Here is a 25836-nt window from a genome sequence, read left to right on the forward strand (position 1 = left end):
TGCGCACGGGCACCCCTCGTCCCTGTCCTGGTGCGCACGGGCACCCCTCGTCCCTGTCCTGGTGCGCACGGGCACCCCTCGTCCCTGTCCTGGTGCGCACGGGCACCCCTCGTCCCTGTCCTGGTGCGCACGGGCACCCCTCGTCCCTGTCCTGGTGCGCACGGGCACCCCTCGTCCCTGTCCTGGTGCGCACGGGCACCCCTCGTCCCTGTCCTGGTGCGCACGGGCACCCCTCGTCCCTGTCCTGGTGCGCACGGGCACCCCTCGTCCCTGTCCTGGTGCGCACGGGCACCCCTCGTCCCTGTCCTGGTGCGCACGGGCACCCCTCGTCCCTGTCCTGGTGCGCACGGGCACCCCTCGTCCCTGTCCTGGTGCGCACGGGCACCCCTCGTCCCTGTCCTGGTGCGCACGGGCACCCCTCGTCCCTGTCCTGGTGCGCACGGGCACCCCTCGTCCCTGTCCTGGTGCGCACGGGCACCCCTCGTCCCTGTCCTGGTGCGCACGGGCACCCCTCGTCCCTGTCCTGGTGCGCACGGGCACCCCTCGTCCCTGTCCTGGTGCGCACGGGCACCCCTCGTCCCTGTCCTGGTGCGCACGGGCACCCCTCGTCCCTGTCCTGGTGCGCACGGGCACCCCTCGTCCCTGTCCTGGTGCGCACGGGCACCCCTCGTCCCTGTCCTGGTGCGCACGGGCACCCCTCGTCCCTGTCCTGGTGCGCACGGGCACCCCTCGTCCCTGTCCTGGTGCGCACGGGCACCCCTCGTCCCTGTCCTGGTGCGCACGGGCACCCCTCGTCCCTGTCCTGGTGCGCACGGGCACCCCTCGTCCCTGTCCTGGTGCGCACGGGCACCCCTCGTCCCTGTCCTGGTGCGCACGGGCACCCCTCGTCCCTGTCCTGGTGCGCACGGGCACCCCTCGTCCCTGTCCTGGTGCGCACGGGCACCCCTCGTCCCTGTCCTGGTGCGCACGGGCACCCCTCGTCCCTGTCCTGGTGCGCACGGGCACCCCTCGTCCCTGTCCTGGTGCGCACGGGCACCCCTCGTCCCTGTCCTGGTGCGCACGGGCACCCCTCGTCCCTGTCCTGGTGCGCACGGGCACCCCTCGTCCCTGTCCTGGTGCGCACGGGCACCCCTCGTCCCCGTCCTGGTGCGCACGGGCACCCCTCGTCCCCGTCCTGGTGCGCACGGGCACCCCTCGTCCCCGTCCTGGTGCGCACGGGCACCCCTCGTCCCCATCAGGCTGCACATTAAAAAAAAAAATAAACACTCCTACTCGCCTCTCTTCTCTCCTCCAGCGCTGCGTCCGGTCTGCCTGCACTGATCTCTCCATGTGAGCCGCGCATGACGTCACTGCCATGCGCGGCTCACGTGGAGAGATCAGCTGCCGGAAGTCACTGCTCCCCACTCCGGGTCTGTGTGCGCGGGGAGCAATGACTTCACTCTCCTTCATAGCCGGCACACAGCGGAGCCGCGGAGTTCCCATGGGCGCGGAGAGAGGTTGAATATTCATGCCCTTTAACAGCAGGCACAGGAGATTGCCGGCAGCAGCTGCAGCGCGGCTACACTGTATACCGCTATTAAGGAGCATGAATATTCAGTGCTCCCCACGCCCCATGAATATTCATTTTCTTTAGCAGCGGGGACAGTGTAGGCTGCAGCAGGCAACTGCTGCCTCCTGTTCCCCGCTCCTCCACCGATACCGCTCCCCCCACACCACACATAACTATACCCCCCCCCCCCTCCCCAACATTCGGACTATAAGACGCACCCCCCATTTTCCTCCAAAATTCTGGAGGAAAAAAGTGCATCTTATGGTCCGAAAAATACGGTAACTACCTCGGGTTATGTTTCTTTGGGAATCTATCTGGTGCCCAAGTTAAAGGTGTTCTAATTCTATTCCGTCTAGTTAATCACTGCCATATTTACTTACAAGGATGCTTGGTTAAATCTGACATAAATTGGACTGTTTACACCATGTTGTGTGTGTATTCGTCACGTATCCATGGGGTTTAATGGGCCAGACACATACCAAAGGGGTGTTTTTGTTTTTTTTTGTATTTGTTAGAAGTGGAATCGCATCTACTATATTTTTTTACATCTTCAGTCTTTTCGAAGACAACCTTTTAATAGGTTTTTGCTGACACACTTCAAAGAGCCAGTGTCATCACACAGCCATGTTGATGCTTCCCAATGACTGATTTATAGCTGGGGTAATATTTTTGGTCCATACGAAGTGTGTATATATACACTAATGCCATTACTGCTGAACATTTCTGTATGTATGCTTTTGTACACAGGAAGCTTTCTTATTTTTATGAATTCTGCTTTGTGATGTGTGGGAATGTAAGTGGTAAAAATACTTTAGTCAGTAATAACAATAATGAATCTCTTCCTGTTCTGGAGTGGCAACCCTTATGTTACTTTCTTTGGTTTCCCACAGGTGGTATTTTGCAGTGATTTCTATGTCGGGCGTCTTTGCTGTCACTTTTTCTGTGATTTTCGCTTACGTGGCAGATATTACTCAAGAGCATGAACGAAGCACAGCATACGGTTTGGTGAGAGCTTCATGTCTTGCATTTTTCCGCTTCCACTGTCCACTGAAATTTTTTTTTCTTTATGTTGGACAGCATTAAAGAGAACCTGTTATGAAGTTTGTGCTGCCAGTTTGACGAGTAACATAAATCAGATACTTGCTGCGCTGTTGCAGCTGTGTATGCTTTACTCTAAAATGCTGCAGCGTTTCATTCGGAGAAAACATACTTTGAAAAGCTGGCTGGGGACTATGCATCTCCGATAATTGGTCCAAGGCCGGTCCCACCTGCTTCTTTCTACCACATTCCCTTAGACTGACTTGTCTCTCCACATGGGTGTGTATAGGGAGACACCTGTTAGTCTAGGGAAGTTGGGTGGTGAGAAACCGTTGGGGACCTGCCTTGGACTAAGTATCTAAAACGCAAAGTCCCCAGCTGGCTTTTTAAGTCTGTTTTCTCTGAAATATCGCAGTTATAGGGGACAACACACAGCTGCAATAACAGTCAGTGTTTTGATTTATGCTACTCGTGGTTCGGGAAGCATGACTCTCTCATCAGGTTCCTGTAAAGGGCTTGTCCAGGCTTGGGACCAAAGTCTGTAGTCAATGTATGAAATTGCAGACTGCTGAATCATGACAGTGTGTGGTGAGCACAGTCATACTTGCAGTCATGTGCCAACCTAGAAATGCTCTGCTTCTTTCCATGGAAGTTAATGGAGAGAAACCAGATATGTCTAGTCAACACGAGACCGCAAATATGCAAGTCGCACCAGCAATGCCGAGGAAGAGTGACCGCATACGCACCTCACCCTGTCGGCGCACAGAGTGACTGCAGACTTATCCCAAGCTTGGACAACCCCATTAAGTCTACATTTGCATATCCGGTTCTGAGAGGCAAACTTTGATGTTCCCCCTTTACAGTTTTCCTTCTTTCATGATGTAGTCCTGTGTTTATCCACCATTGACAATAGGTGATGGCAACAGCTCCTCTTCCCACTCCCCCCTGCCTGCATGATGACTTCTGCATAGATAGCAGAACATGACTGTAATATTCACATGCACAGATAGAAGTCAGTGAACATCTCCTATCAATGACCTTCTATGTACATGTGTCTGTTGTGAGCAGCGTCTCTGGCAATACGACTGCCTTCATATTCATGCACAGAAAACAGAATAAAAAAATTCTACAACTAAAAAATCACAGGCATGGTTTTGCACACCAGTCTTGATAAAGAGTGTGTGGGAGTAAGATGTGCCAAATTCATTAAAAGACGTGCACCTCTTAATGGATTTGATCTATCTTCTAGCTATCTTGCGCCACTGTAAGAAATGTATCCAGTCAGGGAGTGTATACTTCTACCATAATTTACATGGCGTAAATTGTGATTTGACGGACGTGCTGAGTCTCTGTTCCCTTGATGTTCTGGCCACTTTTCAGAAAGATGGCGGTACTGGCTTAGGGTGCTCTCAAATTGCGTCTAGGCACCCGTTAAGTGGCCCCGTCGGTGCATACATCCGAACCACCACCCAGGATTTGCATGTATGTGGAGATGAGGCCATAGACTATAATGGTGCCAGCAGAGCGATTGTGCGATCTGTTATGCATCATTTTTGGGCATGTACGCCCACTGGAGGCGAACATTCAGATGTTTTCTGCGCATATTTCAGAGTCCCGTTTTGTGGGGGCATTTAGACATGAGCCCTGACGGAACCAACGATTGGGTGCCTGGAAACAATGTGAATGCAACTTTAGACTGGTGTAAAATTGTAAGTTGTGAAACAAATTTGCCACATTTCAAACAGTTTTATGTCAGAATTGTAGCGAGAACTATTTGGTGAATCGGGGTCATAAAGTTTTAGTATCTGGTTTATGTTCGAGATTACCATTTGTGATATATTCCTATAAAATAGAAACAAGATTCTTGAACTGAAGGGTCCCCTGTAAATGGCATTCAAAGGAGCAGTTTACCTGTTACCATTTTCTGGCAAAATCCTTTTACTCTTGCTGTCCCCTGTGGTCTTGCCAAATTCTGTAGTATGCTGGCCCTGATATATGTGTAAGAGAAGGTACTGTCTGCCCGATGCAGCAGGGCCTCCAGGGTCCACCCAGTGGCAGCCTCTTATCAGGAGGAAAGAATGGTTGCCTCCAACATCTAATCATTGAACACAACAACCCCTGCTCTATGTCTGCACTAGTTTTTTCCAGCCTCTCCCTTAAAGCCCTGGCATGTTGTGGCGGTGCCTGCTTTTCCGGAGTTGGACCGCTGCCAGTTTGTGTAAATCATCCACCCTGTGTTCACCTTGGATTGTTTGTACTCTTAAATCCTGTTATTTATAAGGGGAACAGGTACGCTCAGTCTACCCACTGTTTGTCTTGTTTCAGCAAACCCAAGTGGAACAGAAATGAAGCTGTGGACAGTATCTCATGATTTTCTAAATGTGATTAAGCTTTACTAGTCTAAATCAATGACATTATTGGGCTTCATTATATTCATTATTATTTCATCCTTCAACCACCAGAATGTTCTTATGGGCTTCAGTTTCAAATGGCAATCCTCATTTTCTCTTCTGTTTCAGGTGTCTGCCACCTTTGCTGCCAGCCTTGTAACCAGTCCTGCAATAGGTGCCTATTTGTCTCGTGCTTACAGTGACACACTGGTAGTGGTTCTGGCCTCCGGTGTGGCCCTCTTGGACATTGGTTTTATCCTGCTTGCTGTTCCCGAATCACTACCTGAAGAAATGAGGCCAGTGTCCTGGGGAGCCCCAATATCTTGGGAGCAAGCTGACCCGTTTGCGGTAAGAATTAAATTATTGTAAGACAACACATTGTGGTAAAGCGACATGCTCGGCTCTCTGGAGGCAGACACAGGACACACGGTTTGGGTAAACTTCCTGCGGGTTTATTGTGCAGCATAAACTCCAGCAGCGTCCCATAAAAATAAACAGTCTCTCTTGGGGTCAACGGGAAAACAAAAGATGAAATATAGCAGAGTCCTCTAGCCAGCAAGGCCTTTACCGGCTGCAGATAGTCCTGTGCAGTTTCAGCAACCCCAGTCCTCCGGCAATCAGCCACATACAGACTTCAATCTCCAGACCACACACTCCAGATCAACCAATCTTTATGGGACGCTGCTGGATTTTATGCCGCACAATAAACCCGCATGAAGTTTACCCAAACCGTGTGTCCTGTGTCTACCTCCAGAGGGCCGAGCAAGTCGTTTAACCACAACATACACATTATGTGCATTGGATGCTGTGTGGCAGCAGATGTAAATTCTTGATTTCTCAAATAATCCTTTTAAATGGATTTTCCCGCGAACAAAAGTTCATTTTAATCAATAAATCTTGGAATAATAATAATAATAATTTCCACAATTGTATGTGTTTAATAAAATGTTCCTGTGCTGAGATAATCTTATAAATGTTTCCCCTGCTATGTACTGTGTAATGGCTGTGTCTGACTGTACAGGGACATGGTCTGATCATACCACAACTCCTGAGAGGGGGTGGGGAGAAAAAACTATACAGACATTAAAAGACCTTGAAACCCCCAGCTTATGTGATAACTCCTCCCCAGATGATCACAGAAATTCGAGATCGCCGCCATACAGTGTATATTTTATCTGGATTTTATCGTTACCTAGAGTCCAAATATGACATGGGTGCTGTCAGTTATCTGGCCTCTATGGATTTGTGGCTTATAGGCAGGGGTTAATGTTCTGAGAAAATATGCATCTTGTTCCCTTGTTCGCCCTGGCGTTGAAAATGTATGTCTCATCAATATCCGATTTATGCAAACTTTGATATTCAATATATTCTGTCTGGGCTGGTTTGTTGTAACATTTTCCCTGCAGGAAACCAAAGTATTACTTTAATCCAACATGCATGTCCTGTGGACAAAAGGGCTTCCACTGCTCTGTTTGTGTAAACACATGTAGCGTTTTGTTGCCCAACTCTCTGAAAAGACTTCTCCTGCCTCAATTACCTGCCTATTGTATAGCTCTTTGTCTATGCACAATATACATTCTTCTTACTTTTGCCAGGGTCTATAGTCACAAAAGGAGCTCTTGCATGTTAACTAAGCTGGTTCACATCTCTGTCTCCAATCTATTCATCAGTCTTACTCATTTCCCATATGTTAAACTGTGTAAGTCACATCTAAGAGATGTCAGCTATTGTCTTGTACTGCAACTCTGTGTGGGAGGAAAAAGGAGGAGGGGGGTGAGTGACTTCAGAGATTTGTAATATTTTCTATGACACCTCCCCTTTCTTGAGGTAGCGTAGTGGTTGATTTAAAGATAGCCCTGCAAGCCTACCAGAATACCTTCTCTTTCGGGAAGTCAGAAATTGGCTTCTCCGGGGGGTTACACGGCGTCACCAGACAGGTCTGAGACTCCTGCCTAGAGGTAGCCAGAAGTGACACTAAGGCCCCAACCTCACAAACTCTCCGGGACCTGTTCTGGGCCAGACACTGGTCCTGTTATCCCATTGAATTATGAGGGTCCAGAAGGCAGGGCGTTGCCTACGTTCTGGGCTCTCGAGCTGAGGTTGACAACGCCTAGACAGGATGTCTCACCGGAGGATAACAGCATATTCCTATTGGTCCGACAGGCTGTGGGGGACACCTTCCCACCACCCTGACAGACTGGGAATCCTGCTTTCCGATCACCCTGACCTACTCGGGGTACAATTTTCCCACCCCTCGAACAGGTTATGGGTAACTTTTTCCCATCCTCCTGACAGACGGTAGGACACACCTTTCCCTCCACCTACCTAATTGTGGGACATGCCTTTCCACCCCTTGGACTGGCTGGGGATAAGACCTTCCCTGCCCTTCTTGTTACCTTAGTAGCTGTGCTAACTATGTGGCAGCTACCACTGGACATGTTAAGGTCCGTTGTGACACTGGTCAGCTGCATGAGATCACCTTCCTTATGATCCCCATGCTTCTCCCGATCCTTTCTCATTACCTTTTGGAGCCATGCTAATTATGGGGCACCTACCACCGGCAATGTCACCTTCCGTAGTGATCAGCTGCACGGGACCACCTGCTTCATGGTCTCTGTGCCTGCTCCCATCGCCCTTAGCACTTATGCGGGCTCCTTTTAGGGGATCCTCAGCCACGTCACCCCGCAGTGTGACATGGCTGAGTTCTCCTTTACCACAAGACATATTATCATCAGACATGACATTCTCATTCACATTATTAACCTTTGCAATGCATGACATATCAAATCTTGGAGGGTTGTCAGGAAGGTATTGGGCAACCAACCATCCCTGCAGCCCAATCCAGAAAAACGAGGGTCTTCGGTAAGGTGTGGTGAACACCCCCAAACCCGGGGCAGTCAGGGTCTTCCCAGGAATGAATCCTCCGGTAGCACAAACTCCTGGTGTATGAGGGTTCGTTCTGCGCCAGTGTCCTTGAGCCCATCAGTAGCCGTGTTGCCCACAGTAATTGGTTGCAAAGTCTCACGGGTTCTTCCAATACCCCACCCACAAAAAAGAATGGCTGCACTAGGCCACGGGGCCTCAGGTGTGGGGTTCATCTTCTGTCTCTACGAGCAGATGAGGCTGATGTGACCAGTTCAGTCGCAGGTATAGCATCGGCAGGAGTCAGATGCAAGCCAGGTGCTGGAAGATGGGGCAGGACCTCCAGAGGGCCAGCTGGCAGGGGCACTGGGGGTGGTTGTCTGCTTACCCCCTTTCCAGCTGGCGCTGGCTGATTTCTGAACCTCAGGTGAATGGTTGGCCTCATGGGTATCTGCAATCCGTGCTGCTTTAGTGGCCTCCTTTGGCTCTCTGTCCCACACAAACTGTCGCTCCCCCACGGTGCAAAGATGAAGGAACCGGTCTTTCACCATCAGGTCCTCCAATTCCTTGAAGGTGGTAACTTATAGTCCCAGGATCCACTGCTTGAAGTTGGTTCTGAGCCCATCCACCACATCACTGTAGCTGTTGTGTGGTCCATGCTGAAGGGCTCAGAACTTTTTGCGGTACACCTCTTGTGTCAGCTGGTACATTTTTTTTTAGTTTTTTTTTTTATCAGGGCTTGTTTCATGGCCTCATTGTCTCCATCCTGGTCTCGAGGGAGGGAAGCAAACACTTCCAGAGCTTTTCCATGGAGCCCTGGGGTTAAATATCAGGCCCACTGGTCCTAAGACAGCTAGTACTGCCAGCATGCTTTTTGAAACCACCCCCCCGCAGAATTAGTCTCCCGTCTTTGTCCATTGCAGGAAAATGCTCAGGACTTGGTTTAAAGCTGTTGGCATGGCTGGACTCCCTGTTCGGTGAGGTGGATGGCTGCTCCTGGATTTGGGGTAAATCCAGCTGGTACTGATACTCGTTCTCTCGCTTGGCTCTCAGCCTGGGCCTGCTGCTCTTGCTGAAACAAGTTCAGACATCACTCACGATCGTCTGGGTCGAGTTGCTGCAAGGCCATCTGCAGGAGAGGGTCCACACTACCCTGGTTGCGGATATGGCTGGCATCCACAGGTGGGACGTCTGCAGCAGCACCCCCTGCGCCTGCAGCGACCCTCACCACCCCTCCCCCTGCCCCTCATCAGGGCTCAGGTGACGGACTGGCTGTGTGTCATCTTGCAACAGTTCAACAATCATTTGGGGCTTGGCTTTGCCTGTGGGCTCAGTTGGTCTCATTGTACAGAGGGCAATGTGTGTCCTTGGACTGCTTGTTATACCAGGGCTCGCCAACTGCTGCCAACATTGCCAAGCAAAAGATAGGGCAGAAAAACAAGCCAAGGGGAGGGGTGTAACTGCTACACGTATAGTATTGTCCCAGATAAAAAATAATAAAAACAGAGTCTGATTCTTCAAAATGCTGCACAGAATTCTTGTAAGAACCGTGCAGGCTTTTAGTGCCGGGAATGATTTCTCAAACCAGGTCACTGATGTTCTGTAGAATCCCACCGCTTGCAACCAATTTGTCAAGATTATCACAGCCCAGGGAGGTCCACATAGTAGTATGATAGCTTGTTTTTGAGGGATTTGTAGTTTTGAATGTGACACCATTTATTTTACCATACAATGTAATGAAAAACAGAAAAAAAAATCCAAGTGGGATGTAATGATGGGGGGGATGTAATTCCGCCATTGTTTTCACTATATTTGACACAATAGTGTATGACTTGTACCGAGCTATCTGCTGTGGGATTCAGCCATGTTTTCTGTTATAAATCGCACAGCATTCCGGAAGGTCAAACATTAACTTGTACAAGACGTGCCTTATTTCTGGCTTCGGTGGTGTTTGACAGGGGAGAATATCATGTAATATAATAAGCAGGCTTCTACTCGTTTAACAATAGACTGTTAAGTGAATTGACATCTCAGATGATGTATATTGGGAAAACTCAGGATAACCCCAGATAAAAAGATATATCCAAAAGAGGATGTTCATGTTAGGGTTACACTTCCTACCATTCTGTTGCAAATGGCTTGGAGGTTAATGGTGTAAACTAAGGACTTCACTTGCATTGTGCCTGACTGTTGCTGTTCTAAGGGAAATTTTGATAAGGATGCTGGATGTTGGGAATAGAAGAGGATGAACATACTTCACTGAAATTTCTGGACAGTACACTTGGCACATGTGATGGAGCATTTACACAGTAATATTAGCAACAATATCACCACGTGCGGGAATTTTAAATGGGTTGTCCGGGACTTTCACATTTACGGTCTGTCCTTACGATAGGTTGTTAATATCTGATCGGTGGGAGTGTGACACTCGGCCTTCCCGCTGATCAGCTGTTCACGGTAGAAATGGCAAAAAGTGGCAAGTTGTGATGGAGCTACACAGCTCCTTCAACTGCATAGTGGTCTCGGGTTTGTACTGCACATCCGCCCCTACTAAAATCAGTATGTGTGGATTTGCACCTAGCCACGCACGGCCACTGTGCAGCCCCTCAACACTGCACATGTGGCTGCTCCTGGCACCAGAAACGGCTGATTGGCAGGGGTTCTGGGTGTCGCATTTCCACCAACCACATATTGATGACCAATCCTATGGCTAGGCCATCAGTGTAAAGATTTCAGTCAAGTTCTTTCGGCTCATATATGGTAGCTCTACTGCTCATGTGTTGCTTCCATAGAGAAGATAAAGGTGCAAAGTGGGAGACAATATTTCAATCCATATTGGGTACAAAGGATGCTAACAATTAAAATTAAAAATATATATAGAATTGAAGTGCAATCAGTAAATACATAGCGTCCCCCGGTGAAGCCTCGGCGAAATGTGCGTCAGGTGTATTTTCTCTTAGGATGGGTATTTATATTTCTTATTGGATGGCTACATTTTGGTGTTCATTAACTATTTGATAGGACCATGTTTTTTCCTTTCAGTTGCTGAGTTCCATAGAGTATATTGCATTTAAATTTTTCTTGGGGCTTTTTTTTTGCTGACTGCACTTCTTGTGTGTATATATATATATATATATATATATATATATATATATATATATATATATATATATATATATATATATATATATATATATATATATATATATATATATATAAATAAAGCCACTCTGCACCTTTATCTTCTCTATGGAGTCCTACCTAACTGGGCATCCTTATACTCTGTACTTTATACTAACAACCTTACGGCCATCCATTTTGTATGCATTTATCTTTATTTGGTCCATGTAAGTCTTTTTAGCATTGTGCCTTTTTGGCTTTTATTGATATTTTCAGTAAATTAAATGGTTTTATCTGTTTTTCTTGTCTGGCGTCTATCCCTTTTTCTTGGTTTTGCCTTATTACAGACAGGGAGAGAATTTTGATTGAAAACCCAGAGGTTTTGTTTTCAGTATGACTGCTTGCATGCCATTTATAATGCTGGCAGATTCTTTGTAGCAAGATACCACTGCTACTTTGTCAGCAGAATTCTGCTAAGTAGGATTTGAAAGAATTGTAAAGTTGTACTGTAGTTTAACTTACCTATCCAGTGGTGAAATAAAACCCAGGAATGGTATCAGTAATGCATGTTCACTGTTGTGAATCCTGACGCCCCTCTGGTCCTTTTTCACCATCTTATGACCGCAGTCCCGAGAGGCCGGAAATCACTGTTAATGGTTTCATGGTTACTATCTCTTAAAGGGAACCTGACAGCTGATACATGCTGCCCAATCCAGGGGCAGCATGTAACAGACCATGGCTGTATGATGTCCTCCAGATATGTACAACTCTGAAACGCTGCACCGTTTCAGAGAAAAACAGTTTAAATGCCTCTAGAGAAGGAGCCGCATGGGAGACTAGACAAATGCATTCCTTAAATTGACCCTTTGTGTTCAGTTCCGGAGACTGTACCTATAATTGTGTGAAACTTGGAAAGATTTTACAAAAGGAATGTGTCGACATTGACAACCAGTTTCCTATTGGACCCAGATGATCACCTGACATCCTGCTTTCTACAACCTTGGCAGACAACGGATTTTGCTGGAGGAAGCCAACGCCAACCACTTAGCGGCTTTTGCAGTCTAAGCCTAGTATTACATATCTGTCATTTAACAGACTGGGTCTTGGCTCTGGCTCATGACATCTAATATATATAATCGTCTTATCCCGTCTGTCTGTCTGTCCTTCTGTCCAAGAAATCCCGCGTCGCTGATTGGTCCGGCCGCAGCCAATCAGCGACGCGGGATTTCAGAAAAAGATGGCGGCCTTTAGCGGCTCATCTGCCGCACAGAGGTCAGCGGCGATGCAGCCGGGAGATCACCGGCACTAGCCGGTCATCTCACGGCTGCTCGTAGCAGAACTACCCCGACCAGCGGCGCCGCTGACCTTCAAGCGGCTACCGTCGGGAGATCAGCGGCTAGGGCTGCTGATCTCCTGACAGCAAGTGTGAAGGGGGGACCGGGGAGCGGCGCCGCCGGTCGGGATACTTCTGCTGCCAGCAGCCGGTCATCTCCCGGCTGCTCACAGCGGAAGTACCCGCACAGGCAGTCCTCACTAATACGATTCGCTGATTGGTCGCGGCCGCCGGACGCGACCAATCAGCGAGATTGGTGCCAAATTTAAACACCGCTCTGCTGATTGGTCGTGGCCGGCGGTCGCAACCAATCAGCGATTTTGGCGCCAAATTTAAACGCTCTCCGGTCCTCACTAACAGGGTTCGCTGATTGGTCGCGGCCGGTACCAATCAGCGATTTTGGTGCCAAATTTAAACACAGCTCTGCTGATTGCGCCCAGTCGGCCGCATACTTATTCTAGAATACCCGATTCGTTAGAATCGGGCCACCATCTAGTTCTTAATATTCTTCAAGGTGTTGTCCAACAAACAACATACATTTTAATGTATTTTGGAATAAAAATAATTTTCACAATTGATGTGTTAAAAAAAAAAAAAAAAAAATGTTCCTTTGCGGAGATAATCTTATAAATGTGCCTGTATTGTGTAATAGCTGTGTCTTACCGTACGCGAACATGGTCTGATCATACCACATCTCCTGGGCAGAGGAATATGCAAAAGAGTATACAGACGAGACAGCAGGTGATGATCCTCACTGATTCTTTCTGTGAGGTAAAACATTTCCCCACCTGTTTTAAAACAAGTTTTACCTCACAGAAAGAATCAGCTGTGATCCCCTGTTGTAATGTCTGTATACTCTTTTGCTTCCTCCCCTGTCCAGGAGATGTGGTATGATCAGACTATGTTCCTGTACGGTCAGACACAGCCATTACACAGTACACAGCAGGGGCACATTTATAAGATTATCTCCGCACAGGAACATTATTTTTTGCAAAAGAGAGCGGGGATGCGCTCCTTGTGCAGGTCAGACAATAAGAGAACAGAGTAGAGCAAGTAATCTAGTCACCTATGTGAGTTGAGATTCCAGGCACAACTCTGATGATGGCTTATAGACACTCCAAAGGCTGCTCAACCCACTGGATCCAGGACTTGTACCCAGAAAATACAATTGAGAAATTGGAAAAAAAAAGAGTTTTAAAAAGTGCTGCCAATTCTGGACACGGGATGGGTACCAAAATATTGAGTATAAAAATTATATCTAGTAAAATGCTATGCATATCAGAGCTGAACTACCTCCTTCTTCAGGCATGTACAAATGATTTATACATCATGATTATTTTATATCCTCCAAAACAGATGTCACTAATCCCATTAATTGATTCTTTGACTAAACCGCATTGAGGCTGTGTGCCCACGTAGCGTTTTTGATGCGGAATTTCCGCAGTGGAAACGCTTGTAAAACGCTTGGTAACCCGCACCCCATGGTCCCCAATGGGATTCCGCAAGTTCTATGCACATGCTGCGGATTTTTCAGCAGCGTTTATGCTGCGTTCAAAAATCCGCAGCATGTCATTTAATTTTGCGTTTCCGCAAGCAGAATTGCCTTTGTCCAATGCATAAAAAACGCAAGGCAATTCCGCATGTGGAAAACGCGTGATAAACGCGCGAAAAATGCGCGATAAACGCGTGCGGAATTCCGCATGCGTTTTTCCGGGAGAGGACTTGCAGAAATGAAGCAGAAATTTTCTGCTTCATAAATGCAACGTGGGCACATAGCCTGATAGTGCACAGCTTCTATAGAGCAACATTTTATGTTATATAGAAAAATGCACATGAAATATACCATAAAATTCATGTAAAGAAAATTACATGCATAGAAAAAGGACAAAAATAAATAATAAAAGAATACATCTATTGTGTTGTGTTTTTAATGCACTCATTTAGACCCTCTGGTTTAAGCGTGGATAATTTAAAGATCCAGTAGGATTCCCCATTCACTAGTCTTTGGAACCTGTTAGATGTATTTCCTGATATTTGTTCTAATAAGTCTTAAACTAGTGGGATCACGTTTATGTTCTGAAAGAAAATGTCTGGACAGGGTATGGCCGATCAAGTCTTTCTTAATGTTGTGTCTGTGGCTGTTCATCCTCTCATGGATCGGTTGGGTAGTTCGACCTACATTTTGTAAATTACAGTCGCATTTTAATAAATAGATTGCATAACCGGTATTGCAGTTAAAGGGGTATTCTCATCTCCGAGATCTTATCCGAATATGTCATAGATTTAGTAATATTATTAGCAAATACCTCCAATAAGAAATGTAGTATAGTTTTTCTGATTTGCGATGTCTTTCCTCATGTGCAGGGCGTTGCAGGACCTTAGGTATCCATGGTTACGACCATTAGCAACTAGCTAACTGTCAGTGGTCTAACAGTTATCAGTGGTCGTAACCATGGATACCTAAGGTCCTGCAATGCTTGCACATGAGGAAAGAGACGTAGCAAATCAGAAAAACGATACTACATTTCTAACTGGAGGTATTTGCTAATATTATTATTATTACACCTGCTACATATTAGGATAGGATCTTGGAGATGGGAATACCCCTTTAACTAATTGGTTGATGGGAAAAGAATTCTCCTGTGACAGCAGAGGAAAACTCCTTACTTTCATGAATGATCATTTTACAACGAGACATTTATTAGTGCCAAAGCGATGGGATCCCTTGATTGGAGATGTTGAAGATCCTTTATTTAGAAAATTAAATGATGCATTGTGTATAATTTTTTTTTTTTTTTTTTTTGTGACCCTATTTTACAGTCCTTACGGAAAGTTGGCCAGGATTCTACCGTCCTTCTCATCTGTATAACCGTGTTTTTATCTTACCTGCCTGAAGCTGGACAGTACTCAAGCTTTTTTCTTTACCTGCGGCAGGTAAGAGTAACGCATGATAAAATGGCATTTTTTGGTCATAGAAAAATGATAGTTCCTATAATAATGCAATTCTAGGCGTAGTCTGTGTACATTTCATCTTTTCTGCATGTGTAGCATAGGATTTCATTGTTAAGTAGTCACATGTCAGAAAGAGAATAGTAATTCTTCTCAACTGTATAGGTGATCGGATTCACATCAGAAACTGTGGCTGCATTTATTGGTGTTGTTGGAATTTTGTCAATCTTGGCTCAGGTGAGTGACATGGATATTCATGTTTTTGTTGTTTTTTTTTGTCATTATTATTTCCAATTTGTTTTAGAATGTACAAGTATTTTTGTCATGTGCCATCTAACATTAGATGCCTTTCTTCCTTTGTATGCAGACTGTAGTTTTAGGAGTTCTTATGAGATCAATTGGCAATAAGAACACTATACTACTAGGTCTTGGCTTCCAGATACTGCAGCTGGCTTGGTATGGCTTTGGTTCTCAGCAGTGGTAAGAGATATTGTTTTGATCTACTCAAGTAAAATATTGCCTATTAATCCTGTCATAATTGTGGTCCTACTGTATTTAGTTTATTTGGCTTAGTATGAGCACGGAGTGGTCGTAATTTGTTATTTTCTAGGTTTCTGTCTCCACAGGGGGATCTAGCGTTGTAGAATGTAACTGTATAGCACTTGTTACCACTTTAGAGACTGAAACCTAGAAGACAACATGGACCATGGTTGGTCCAATCTGCTGTTCAGAGCAAAATCGGTATTAAAAGTAACTAACATAGAAACAATTACATTGCACAATCCTGTCCTACGATATTTTTTTTTTTGTATAAACGAAGATACACATCAGATTGAAACTCAACCCTCATATGCTCTAAACCACTGAATTTACCGATTTCCCACTCTACATATTCCGCAGCACTTTACAGTTAAGTGGGGACATGTACAGACAATAAAAACAATACAATGTATCACATTTCAACAGTTACAGGAGGTGTGAGGGTCCTGCTTGCAAGCTTGCAATCTATATGGAAATAGGAGGACACAATAGGTAGAACATGGTCATCAGCCAGTATCTAAGTGCAGTTACCATGTTCTATTGGGTGCATGGATGATGTGGAAACAGATGAATAGGCAGGAGCAGATTAAGATTAACATTTAGGAGGGTACAGGGGTGAGTTAGGTTAGGGAAGTGAGATCATAGGCTTGTCTAAACAGATGTGTTTTTAAAGCACATTTGAAGACATGGGGGCTAGATATTAGTCGGATCGTTTGGGGCAGTGCATTCCAGAAAACTGGTGCAGCACGAGAGAAGTCTTGGAGACGGAGGTGTGAGGTTCGGATTAAGGAGGATGTTACTCTTAGATCAGTTGCAGAACAGCGGGCACGGGAGGGGAATTCAGAGTGTGCATCCATGTAATAGGTATTCGTAATGTGATATGCTGAAAGGATCTGTCACCAGATTTCGCAATACAAAATACATATATTATTAGATCCTTTAGACCTGATGAGATTGTTTTATTTGCTTTGCAAATCCATGTTAGACTGACTGTTTAGTCCTGATATTAAGATGAGCATTTTATGAATCCCACTAAAGAATAAGAGAGGTCATGAGTCCAAGTGTATTCAGTCTCCTCCCACCTGACGGACATCTGCAACATATAATGAGCAGTGTGAGATCTCAGGAGGGAGGAGTGACACTGATGAGCTTTCAATCCAGCTAGGTGAACAGAAAATGAATTAAACTTTCATAAAGTATTATACAGACATTCTGACATGGATTTTCAAAGTATATACAGAATCCTTATGAGGTCTAAGATTTATTTAGTAGTATAGGTAGTTTGTATTGTGAAATCCAGGAGCATATGTGCGCATACATATATGCCCTCGCTTCCCATGATCATTAGATTATGATTTTTCTGCTTTTGTTCCTTCTTACTGAGAAGTCCCTTGACAATTGCCAGATTAGAAACTGTTATTCCACTGAGGGCCCCAGTGACTGTCGGTGATTTATGTTTTTCTCTCTCTGCTAGGATGATGTGGGCTGCTGGTGCAGTAGCTGCGATGTCAAGTATTACCTTTCCAGCAATCAGTGCAGTGGTGTCTCGCAATGCGGATCCTGACCAGCAAGGTGATATTTACAGCTTGTTTATTTAACCAATTATATGACATTACTAAAAGTATTGTAAAACACAAATTCTGAAGAGTATTCTTACATACACTTGAGCCAAATCCATATTGTGCCTCTGTTGTAGGTGTTGTACAAGGAATGGTAACTGGAATTCGTGGCTTGTGTAATGGCCTGGGACCTGCTTTATATGGTTTTGTCTTTTACTTGTTCCACGTGGAGTTGAATGAAATTACTGATGAGGAGCCTTCTGACAAGATCCTGAAACCCAATATGGCAAACCCTTCTGATGAGGTGAGCTCTTTATTTACAAAGCCTATTTGTCAGAAAGCTGAAAATTGTGGCTCCATTGACCAATTCTCTGCATCTTGAACCCAAATAATAAGGTTAAATGAAGATTGGTAGAAGACGACCATTGACCTGTTTGAGCATGTTAAACTGGCTGTCAAAGAATAACAGCCTGGCGGGTCACACAGATCCCACCACTGTTACCACACAGATAACATCGGAGAGATCACACAGATCCCACCGCTGCCACCAATATGTCAGGGAAACGCAACTCTGCTGCCTTTTAATCGTCATGGCAAGTACGCAATTGATTGACGAGTGGTGGACGAGGCCGCGGCTGCTTCCACTACTAGGAATATATATATAAAATTTAATAGCCATGTTCCTCTTGCTCTGTAAACCACACCCCAGAAGCCATACGCTACCTCTAATGGGTGTCCAATCGGCCTGTTAAACAATTGGTGGTAGCAGCTAGTAGTCCTTTTTATTACTGTGGAGCTGGCAGTGACAGTATGGTGTGTGTGTATATGTATGTGTATGTAATATAATACAAAATGGGAACAAAACAAGAAGATATATACAATTGCATAAGATTAAAAAGGGATAACGAAAGAAAATTACTAAACCTGTGTCACGGAAATGTCTCAAAGCTTAGCGGAGAGAGGTACACCTTAGGAAAATGGACAGAATCACAGCAAGCTATACCTTGAATAACTGACAAATAACAGAAACCCAAATTCTGTTTTTTATTAGCTCAAAGTTACGCTCACACACCTCCTCTTGATGAGCTCAAACATGACCTGAATATCATCATCTATCAGATATTTATGGAGGGGTTAGAATGACCTTACAGTGATATGAGTGAATGCGTCATGTTCGTCTCTTCGCCACAACACCGAAAATACATCTTCCATAAATATTGGATCAATATGAACACCAATATTCCTATTTGACCACAGGCACCGACCAGGCTGCGAGACATCCTTAGATCTGGAAAAGCATACGTCTCCTCCTATGGGTAAAACAAATCTCAGCCTTGTCTGTTTCCCAGAGGATCTCCTGTTTAATTACCTGGACACTGCAGGGGGTCTCTACTTCAAAGGCCATGGAGGTGTCGGCTCTTTCTATAACTTCCCCTGTTATAATTAATCCCAGATGTTCAATGTGAGGGGAGGATACGTTCCCTCTGTGGAGATGTATTATGGATATTTCATTTTTCTCTGAGACCTCCTCCTTTTAAGAAGTGGCATGGGAGACTGATTTATGGATTGTCTCCCATGCCCACCTTACGGCGCAACCTCGCTGGATCCCACAGTACACTCTCCTTCTCGACATGGGCTTCTTCTTGAGGTCACTCAGTGCCCCCAGACTGGCATCTGTGGGTAGTGCACTCTGAAACTCCTGTTTAGAAGTCGCCAGAAGTTACGTTCAGGCCCCACCCTCGAAGGAACCCTCTGGGACCTGCTCTGGGTCAGTAACTGATCCTGTTTTCCCACTTGATGATGAGGGTCCAGAAGGCAGTGCTTTACCTGCGTTCTGAGCACTCTAACTGCGGGTGACAGCAGCTATGTAGGCTTTCTCCCCGGGGATAACAACGTATTCCCATTACCCTGACAGGCTGTGAGTAACCCTTTCCCCTTACCTTGACAGACTGGAGACACTCCTTTTCCACCACCCTGACAGGATATGTGTACCGCTTCCCCACCACCCTGACAGACTGGGGATATTACTTTCCTACCACACTGACAGACTGGGGGATACTACTTTCCCACTACCCTGAGCAATGTTGATCATGGGGCAGCTACCACCGGCCATGTCAGTCCGTTGTGACACTGGTCAGCTGCACAGGACCACCTGCTTCATTACCCCATGCCTGTTCCCATCGCCCTTAGCACTGGCGCTTGCTGCTTTTAGGGGATCTTCAGCAACATCACCCCGCAGCGTGACATGACAGAGTTCTCCTGTACCAAAAATCACATTATCATCATTCATCACATTGACATTCACATTATCGACAGTTGAATCATATGAAGTACCAGATCTGGGAGGGTCATCAAGAACGTATTGAGCGACCAATTGCCCCAGATCATTTCACAATAAAACATTTGTGGGGAGGTTCTCTGACACCCCCACTTTCCTTAAAACCCTCCCAGCAACCCCAATCCAGGAAAACCCAGGCCATCGGTAAGGGTCTGCAAATACCCTCAAACCCAGTGGCAGTCAGGGTCTTCCCAGGGATGAGCTCTTCAGGGAACACAAATCCAGGGTGGATGAGGGTTCTTTCTGCATCGGTGTCCTTGAGCCCCACATTGACAGTGTCGCCCATAGTAACAGGTTGCAAGTTTTCACGGGCCCTCCCAACTGCCCCACTCACAAAAAGAACAGCTGCAGTAAGCCCCAGGCCCTCGGGTGTGGAGTTTCTTTTCTGCCTCTCTGGGCAGGTGAGGCTGATTTGATCTGTACGGCCTCCTTTTGACTCCCAGTCCATCACGACCTGTATGACCTTCACAGGGGAAAGATGAAGAAATTGGTCCTTCACCAACAGGTCCTTCAGTTCCTCGAAGGTCATCTACCATAGTCCCTGGACCCACTGCTTGAAGTTGGTTCTGAGCCTGTCCACCACACCATTGTAGCTGTCGTGAAGTCCGTGTTGGAGGGCCTGGAACTTCTTTCACTACACCTCAGGAGTCAGCTGATATTTCTTGATCAGGGCATTTTTGATGGCCTCATAGTCTCTATCTTGATCTTGAGGGAGAGAAGCAAACACCTCCAGAGCTTTGTCTTGTAGCCCTGTAGTTAGGTATCTGGCCCCACTGGTCATCAGGCAACTGGTGCTGTCTGCAGGCCTTTTCAAACCCCCTCAGGAATGTGTCCAGATTTGCGTCCTTGTCTATGAACGAAAAATGCTCACCACAGGGTTTAAAGGTGTTGGCATTACTGGACTCACTGTTCATTGGGGTAGATGGCTCCTTCTGCATTGGGGCGAACGCCAGCTAGTGCTCTCACTCGTCTTGTCTCAAATAGCAGAAGCAAAATGTGATCATAATTTATGGTAACATCACGACACGATTTTCCCTTATTAACATGGATTTTCTTTTAATACCAATCCCTTGTCGTGCCTCTTGCTTGGCTTGGGCCTGTTGCTCAGCTCTCTCAGCCTGTCACTCCACAAATTCGCGCTCTGCTTTGTGTTCTTGTAGCACAATCTATATCTGCGTTTGAGGATCACATCCTCCCATTTGCTGCAGAATGAGTGGCGAGGAAGAGTCTATTCTACTCTGGGAGATAAGGCTGCTGCTGCCCCCCCTATGAGTCGGACAGTTCTGGAATCTGATCCACGACTGGGCATCCTGGTGCTCCACTGGTCCTGGCTCTGGTGCCACATCATGCTGGTGCCTGGCATCCTCCTCCTCCTCCAAGGCACAGATCAACATCTCTTTGGTCTTGTTATACCCATCGAGACCTCACTCCTCACAAAAACGGATCAGCACAACTTTCTCTCGCTTCTTATAAGAAGCTGCCATTTTAGCAGTCACTTGCCAAATAGATAGAACAGAAAAACAAGGGGGGAGGGGTGTAATTGCTACACGTACAGTATTGTCCCAGGTATGAATATAAACAATGAGTCTGATCCTTAAAGCTCTGTAGAGAATCCTTGCATGGATCATGCAAGTTTTTAGTGATGGAGATGATTGCTCACGTAGTAATGCTCTGTAATATCCCACTGCTTGCCACCAATTGTCAAATAATAATAGCCGCAGATCCCACCATTGTTACCACTTTGTCACAGATGACATCGGAGAAATCACACACATCCTACCGCTGCCACCAATATGTCAGGGAACAGCAACTCCGCTGCCTCCAATTGTCAAGGCAATTACGCAATTGACTGACGAGTGATGGACGAGGCTGTGGCTGCTTCCACTACTAGGCCAGTTATTGGGGAATTCACAGTGTGTGTATGGTATAGACACCTCCAATTCCAACGCATGGAATATGTATATATACCACGCTATGGTCACTGCCAACTCCACAATAACAAAAAATAACTACTATCTGCCACCACCAAATGTTTATACAGTCCGATTAGACACCCGATACAGGTAGCATATGGCTTAAGGGATGCGGTTTACAGAGCAAGAGGAACAGGGCCATTACATTTTATATATTTAATCCGGAAAAGTAGGCAGTGTTTATAAGGAAGAGAAAAAAAATTACATAAAAGAAAAGGGATAACTAAATTACTAAACGTGATGTCACGGAAATGGCTCAGAGCTGGGTGGAGGAAATTTTCCTTAGGAAAATGGTCGGAACCAACAGCAAGCTGTACCTTCCAGGACTGACAAATGACCAAACCCAAATTCTGGTTTTACTAGCTCAAAGTTATGCCCACACACCTCCCCTTGATGAGCTCATGTGGGGGCTCTTGTGAGATGTGCTGGGTCGGTTAGAATTTTATGAGCTCCCCCAACGTACAGGATATCTTCACCCCTGGAGGTTCCAGGTGGTAGGTATTGTCATGTTTCTTATCGTGATTTTACCTTTTCATAGTGATCAGACATGACCTTGATAGATTATGCTATCGGAGTGTTAGAATGGTCTTACAGTGATGTGAGTGAATGCTTCATGTTCGTCTCTTCGCCACAACGCCGAAAATGCATCTCCCATAAATATCAGATCAATGTAAACCCCAATATTCCTATCTGACCACTGGCACCGGCCGGGCTGCAAGATATCCTTAAATCTAAGGAAGCTCTTTCCTGGGAAAGCATACTTCTCCTATGAGTAAACTAATCTCAGCCTCATCTGTTTCCCAGAGAATCTCCTGTTTAATTACCTGAACACTGCAGGGAGTCTCTACTTCAAAGAAGCTGGAGGTGTCAGCTCTTGTTCTCTAACTTCCCCTGTCATAATTAATCCCAGATGTTCATTGTGAGGGGGGATACGTCCCCTCTCTGGAGAGGTCTTATGGATATTTAATTTTTCTCACTGACACTGGCCACATCATGGAATAGTGGCTGCAGAGCTGAATGAAACATAGTTTTTATTTTTTAATTTTTCCTCTCAATTTCAGAGATATTAGCTTGCAAAATTTCAGTTATAATTTATAAGTTCAATTAGGCGATACTAGAGATTATTCTCTGAGGGACGTGTACTTTTTTTCCCTGTATGTCTTTTACCCATCATAAGCAGGCAGCAACAAACAGTGGAAAATGGAACACTCCTCACAATAACTTGGAGCGGGTTTTTCAGTGTGAGATATGTAATGACAGACAGTGTGATCTCACTGCGGAGTTATGCGTGATTATAAAGTGACAGGAGTAGAGCAGAACAGAGTCTGTGTGGGGGGAGAGAGTCAGTACAGCAGAGCAGACAGCACTGTGAGAGGAGAGCTGCAGCCTTGGATGTGTTTGTAATGAGACAAATCTCTGCTGTACTCCCCACCCCACCCCCCTTCCCCAACACACACACAGACCGACTGAAATAAAAGTTGAAGGTGTAATTACACTTTTCTTTGCTCTACTCCCGCCACTTGTAATCACTCTGTAGTGAGGTCAGGAAGGAGATCATATTGTCTAATCGAAGTAGAAACCTCCGCACCACTAAAAAACAAATGGGAATGTAGGTCTTGCTGCAGTGTTATTTATTTTGATCCGGCAAGGAGTCAAACCAGATACGGCTTTTACTTCCATTAGTCTGGACCACGGGTCCCTTCCTCGAGCACACCATATTTAAAAGGACAGTGCTGCTAGTCTTTCTCCTTCATCCAAGATCATATTGTCTGTCATAACATGTCTTATACAGAGGAAAGTCTGATCTAAGCTATTGTGACGGGGTATCTTTTTTTCTTCCACTGTACTTTTCTGCAGGCTTATAATTGGTCATTGTCATACCAGGGGAAAAAAGGATCTCTGGTAATGCCCAGTAGGGCTTATCATACATTACCACCTAAATTTAACAAGCTAACATCTCCAGAAAGGGGAGTAGAAAATAAAAACTACCGTATATTCCGGCGTATAAGACGACTTTTGAAGACTGAAAAATCTTCTGTCTAGTCTGGGGTCGTCTTATACGCCGGTAATGCTTTTGAACTTTCAGAAATTGACATGCGGGGATACTCTGGGGGTGTTAATAAGCTGCCGTGGCCGTATCCCTGCCATGTCGGAGTTAATATAAGGTGGAGGGAGGTAAAATACGGCGGCGGTAGGTCCAGACAGTCAGCGCTTCTGTGCTGAAACTGACACATCGCTGCGTATTCCCAGCTCCGGACACAGCGCAGGGCTTCTGTGCCGACAGCTTTCACTTGTCACAGAAGCGCTGCGCTGTGTCCGGAGCAGGGAAGTTCGCATCGCTTCTGTGACAATATATAAAAAGCCGGCAATTCAGCAGCGGCATAAGCCGGCACCCGACAATTTAGAATAGAAAGAATAGAGCTTCACACATAGATTAGATAGATAGAAACATGTCAGTCACATATATATGAAGTACAGTGACAGTATTGCTTACTGTACTTGTCATTTAGTGTAAAGGATTTATTAAAACAAATAATAGTGTTTTCATGCACTGTCTCTTTAAAAAAGCCGGCCGGCAATTCAGCAGCGGTACCCGACAATTTATAACAGACAGAATAGAGCTTCACACATAGATTAGATAGATAGAAACATGTCAGTCACATATATATGAAGTACAGTGATAGTGTTGGTTACTGTACTTGTCATTTAGTATTAAAATAAAGGATTTATTATTAAAAAAATTGGCGTGGGGTTCCCCTTAATTTTAGGCTCTAGCGGAGGTTAAGCAGACGGCTGGGGCAGATGTTTGAAGCCTGGGAAGGGGGTAATACCCACGGAGCTTCCCAGGCTACTAATATCAGCCCCCAGCTGAATACCTAGTCTTTACTAGCTATTAAAATGGGGAACCCCCCCAAAAAAATGACGTGGGGTCCCCCCTAATTTAATAGCTAGCAAAGGCTAGGCAGACAGCTGGGGGCTGATATTAATAGCCCAGGAAGGGAGCCATGAATATTGGCCCCCTCCCAGGCTAGAAACACCAGCCGTCAGCCGCCCCAGAAATGGCGCATTCATAGGATGCGCCAATTCTGGCACTTAGCCTCACTCTTCCACGCTGCCCTGGTGCGGTGGCAGGGGGTAATAGGGCTGGGGTTGATGTCAGCTTATAATGCCAGCTGACATCAAGCCCAGGTTAGTAATGGAGAGGCGTCTATAAGACACCCCCATTACTAACCCCATAGTGAAAGTTAAAAAAAACACAAACACCCAGAATAAAGTCCTTTAATTGAAATAAAGACACAATCCTTTATTGTTCTAAATTAAACCATACTTACCGTCACGCCCATTCCAGCTGAAGCCAACGATCTCCTGCAATAAAAGTAAAATAATAAACCAACCTCATCCTTACCTTTCCATGGTTCCCACGACAGCTTCAGCTCTGCTACATCGAGATGACAGGCTGGACCGCAGCAGAACGCTGCCATCCAGCCTCTCATCCCGCAGACACTGAGAAGCGCAGGCATGCTTGCGCTCTGCAGTGTCTGGCTGTGACGGCATCCAGATGAGCCGACAATGAACTCAGCTCACCTCCTGGACGTCCGTCACTGACAGCGTGGGAAACTTCTACTGCGCATGCGGGGAGCAGGAGAATTTTCCCACGCTGTCAGTGACGTGCATGAGGTGAGCCGAGTTCATTGGACATGATCTCGGCTCATCTGGATGCCGTCACAGTCAGACACTGAGGAGCACAAGTATGCCTGCGCTTCTCAGTGTCTGCCACATGGCAAGCTGAACGGCAGCGTTCTGCTGCGGTGCAGCCTGTCATGTGAATGTAGCAGAGCTGGACCGGTCCTGGGAACCATGGAGAGGTAAGGATGAGGTTGCTTTATTATTTTACTTTTATTGCAGGAGATCGTTGGCTTCAGCTGGAATGGGCGTGATGGTAAGTATGGTTTAATTTAGAACATTAAAAAATTGTGTCTTTATTTCAATTAAAGGACTTTTTTCTGGGTGTTTGTGTTTTTTTTAATTACTTTACTAGAAATTCATGGTGGTCATGTCTAATATTGGCGTGACCCCATGAATTTCGGGCTTAGGGCCAGCTGATAATGCCAAGCTGGCCCTAACCCCTTTATTACCCAGTGAGCCACCGCACCAGGGCCCTGGATGAGTTGGGTACAGCGCCAG

The 25836-nt window shown here is 46.0% G+C and overlaps 1 protein-coding gene across 1 annotated transcript in view; it reads left to right on the forward strand.

The window, feature by feature from the left end:
- The window catches only part of LOC141181309 (hippocampus abundant transcript 1 protein-like), a 50269-nt gene that overhangs the window by 15262 nt on the left and 9171 nt on the right, over positions 1–25836 (forward strand). The window contains exons 5-11 of the mRNA XM_073660716.1: positions 2440–2554; positions 5107–5325; positions 15113–15226; positions 15407–15478; positions 15609–15721; positions 17256–17353; positions 17478–17644. Coding sequence (XP_073516817.1) covers positions 2440–2554; positions 5107–5325; positions 15113–15226; positions 15407–15478; positions 15609–15721; positions 17256–17353; positions 17478–17644 — 898 coding nt within the window. The remainder of the gene's footprint in view (positions 1–2439; positions 2555–5106; positions 5326–15112; positions 15227–15406; positions 15479–15608; positions 15722–17255; positions 17354–17477; positions 17645–25836) is intronic.

This window comes from Phyllobates terribilis, unplaced genomic scaffold (genome assembly GCF_046119375.1).
Source record: "Phyllobates terribilis strain yellow unplaced genomic scaffold, ASM4611937v1 Scaffold_1__5_contigs__length_1240528914, whole genome shotgun sequence".
Lineage (NCBI taxonomy): Eukaryota > Metazoa > Chordata > Amphibia > Anura > Dendrobatidae > Phyllobates > Phyllobates terribilis.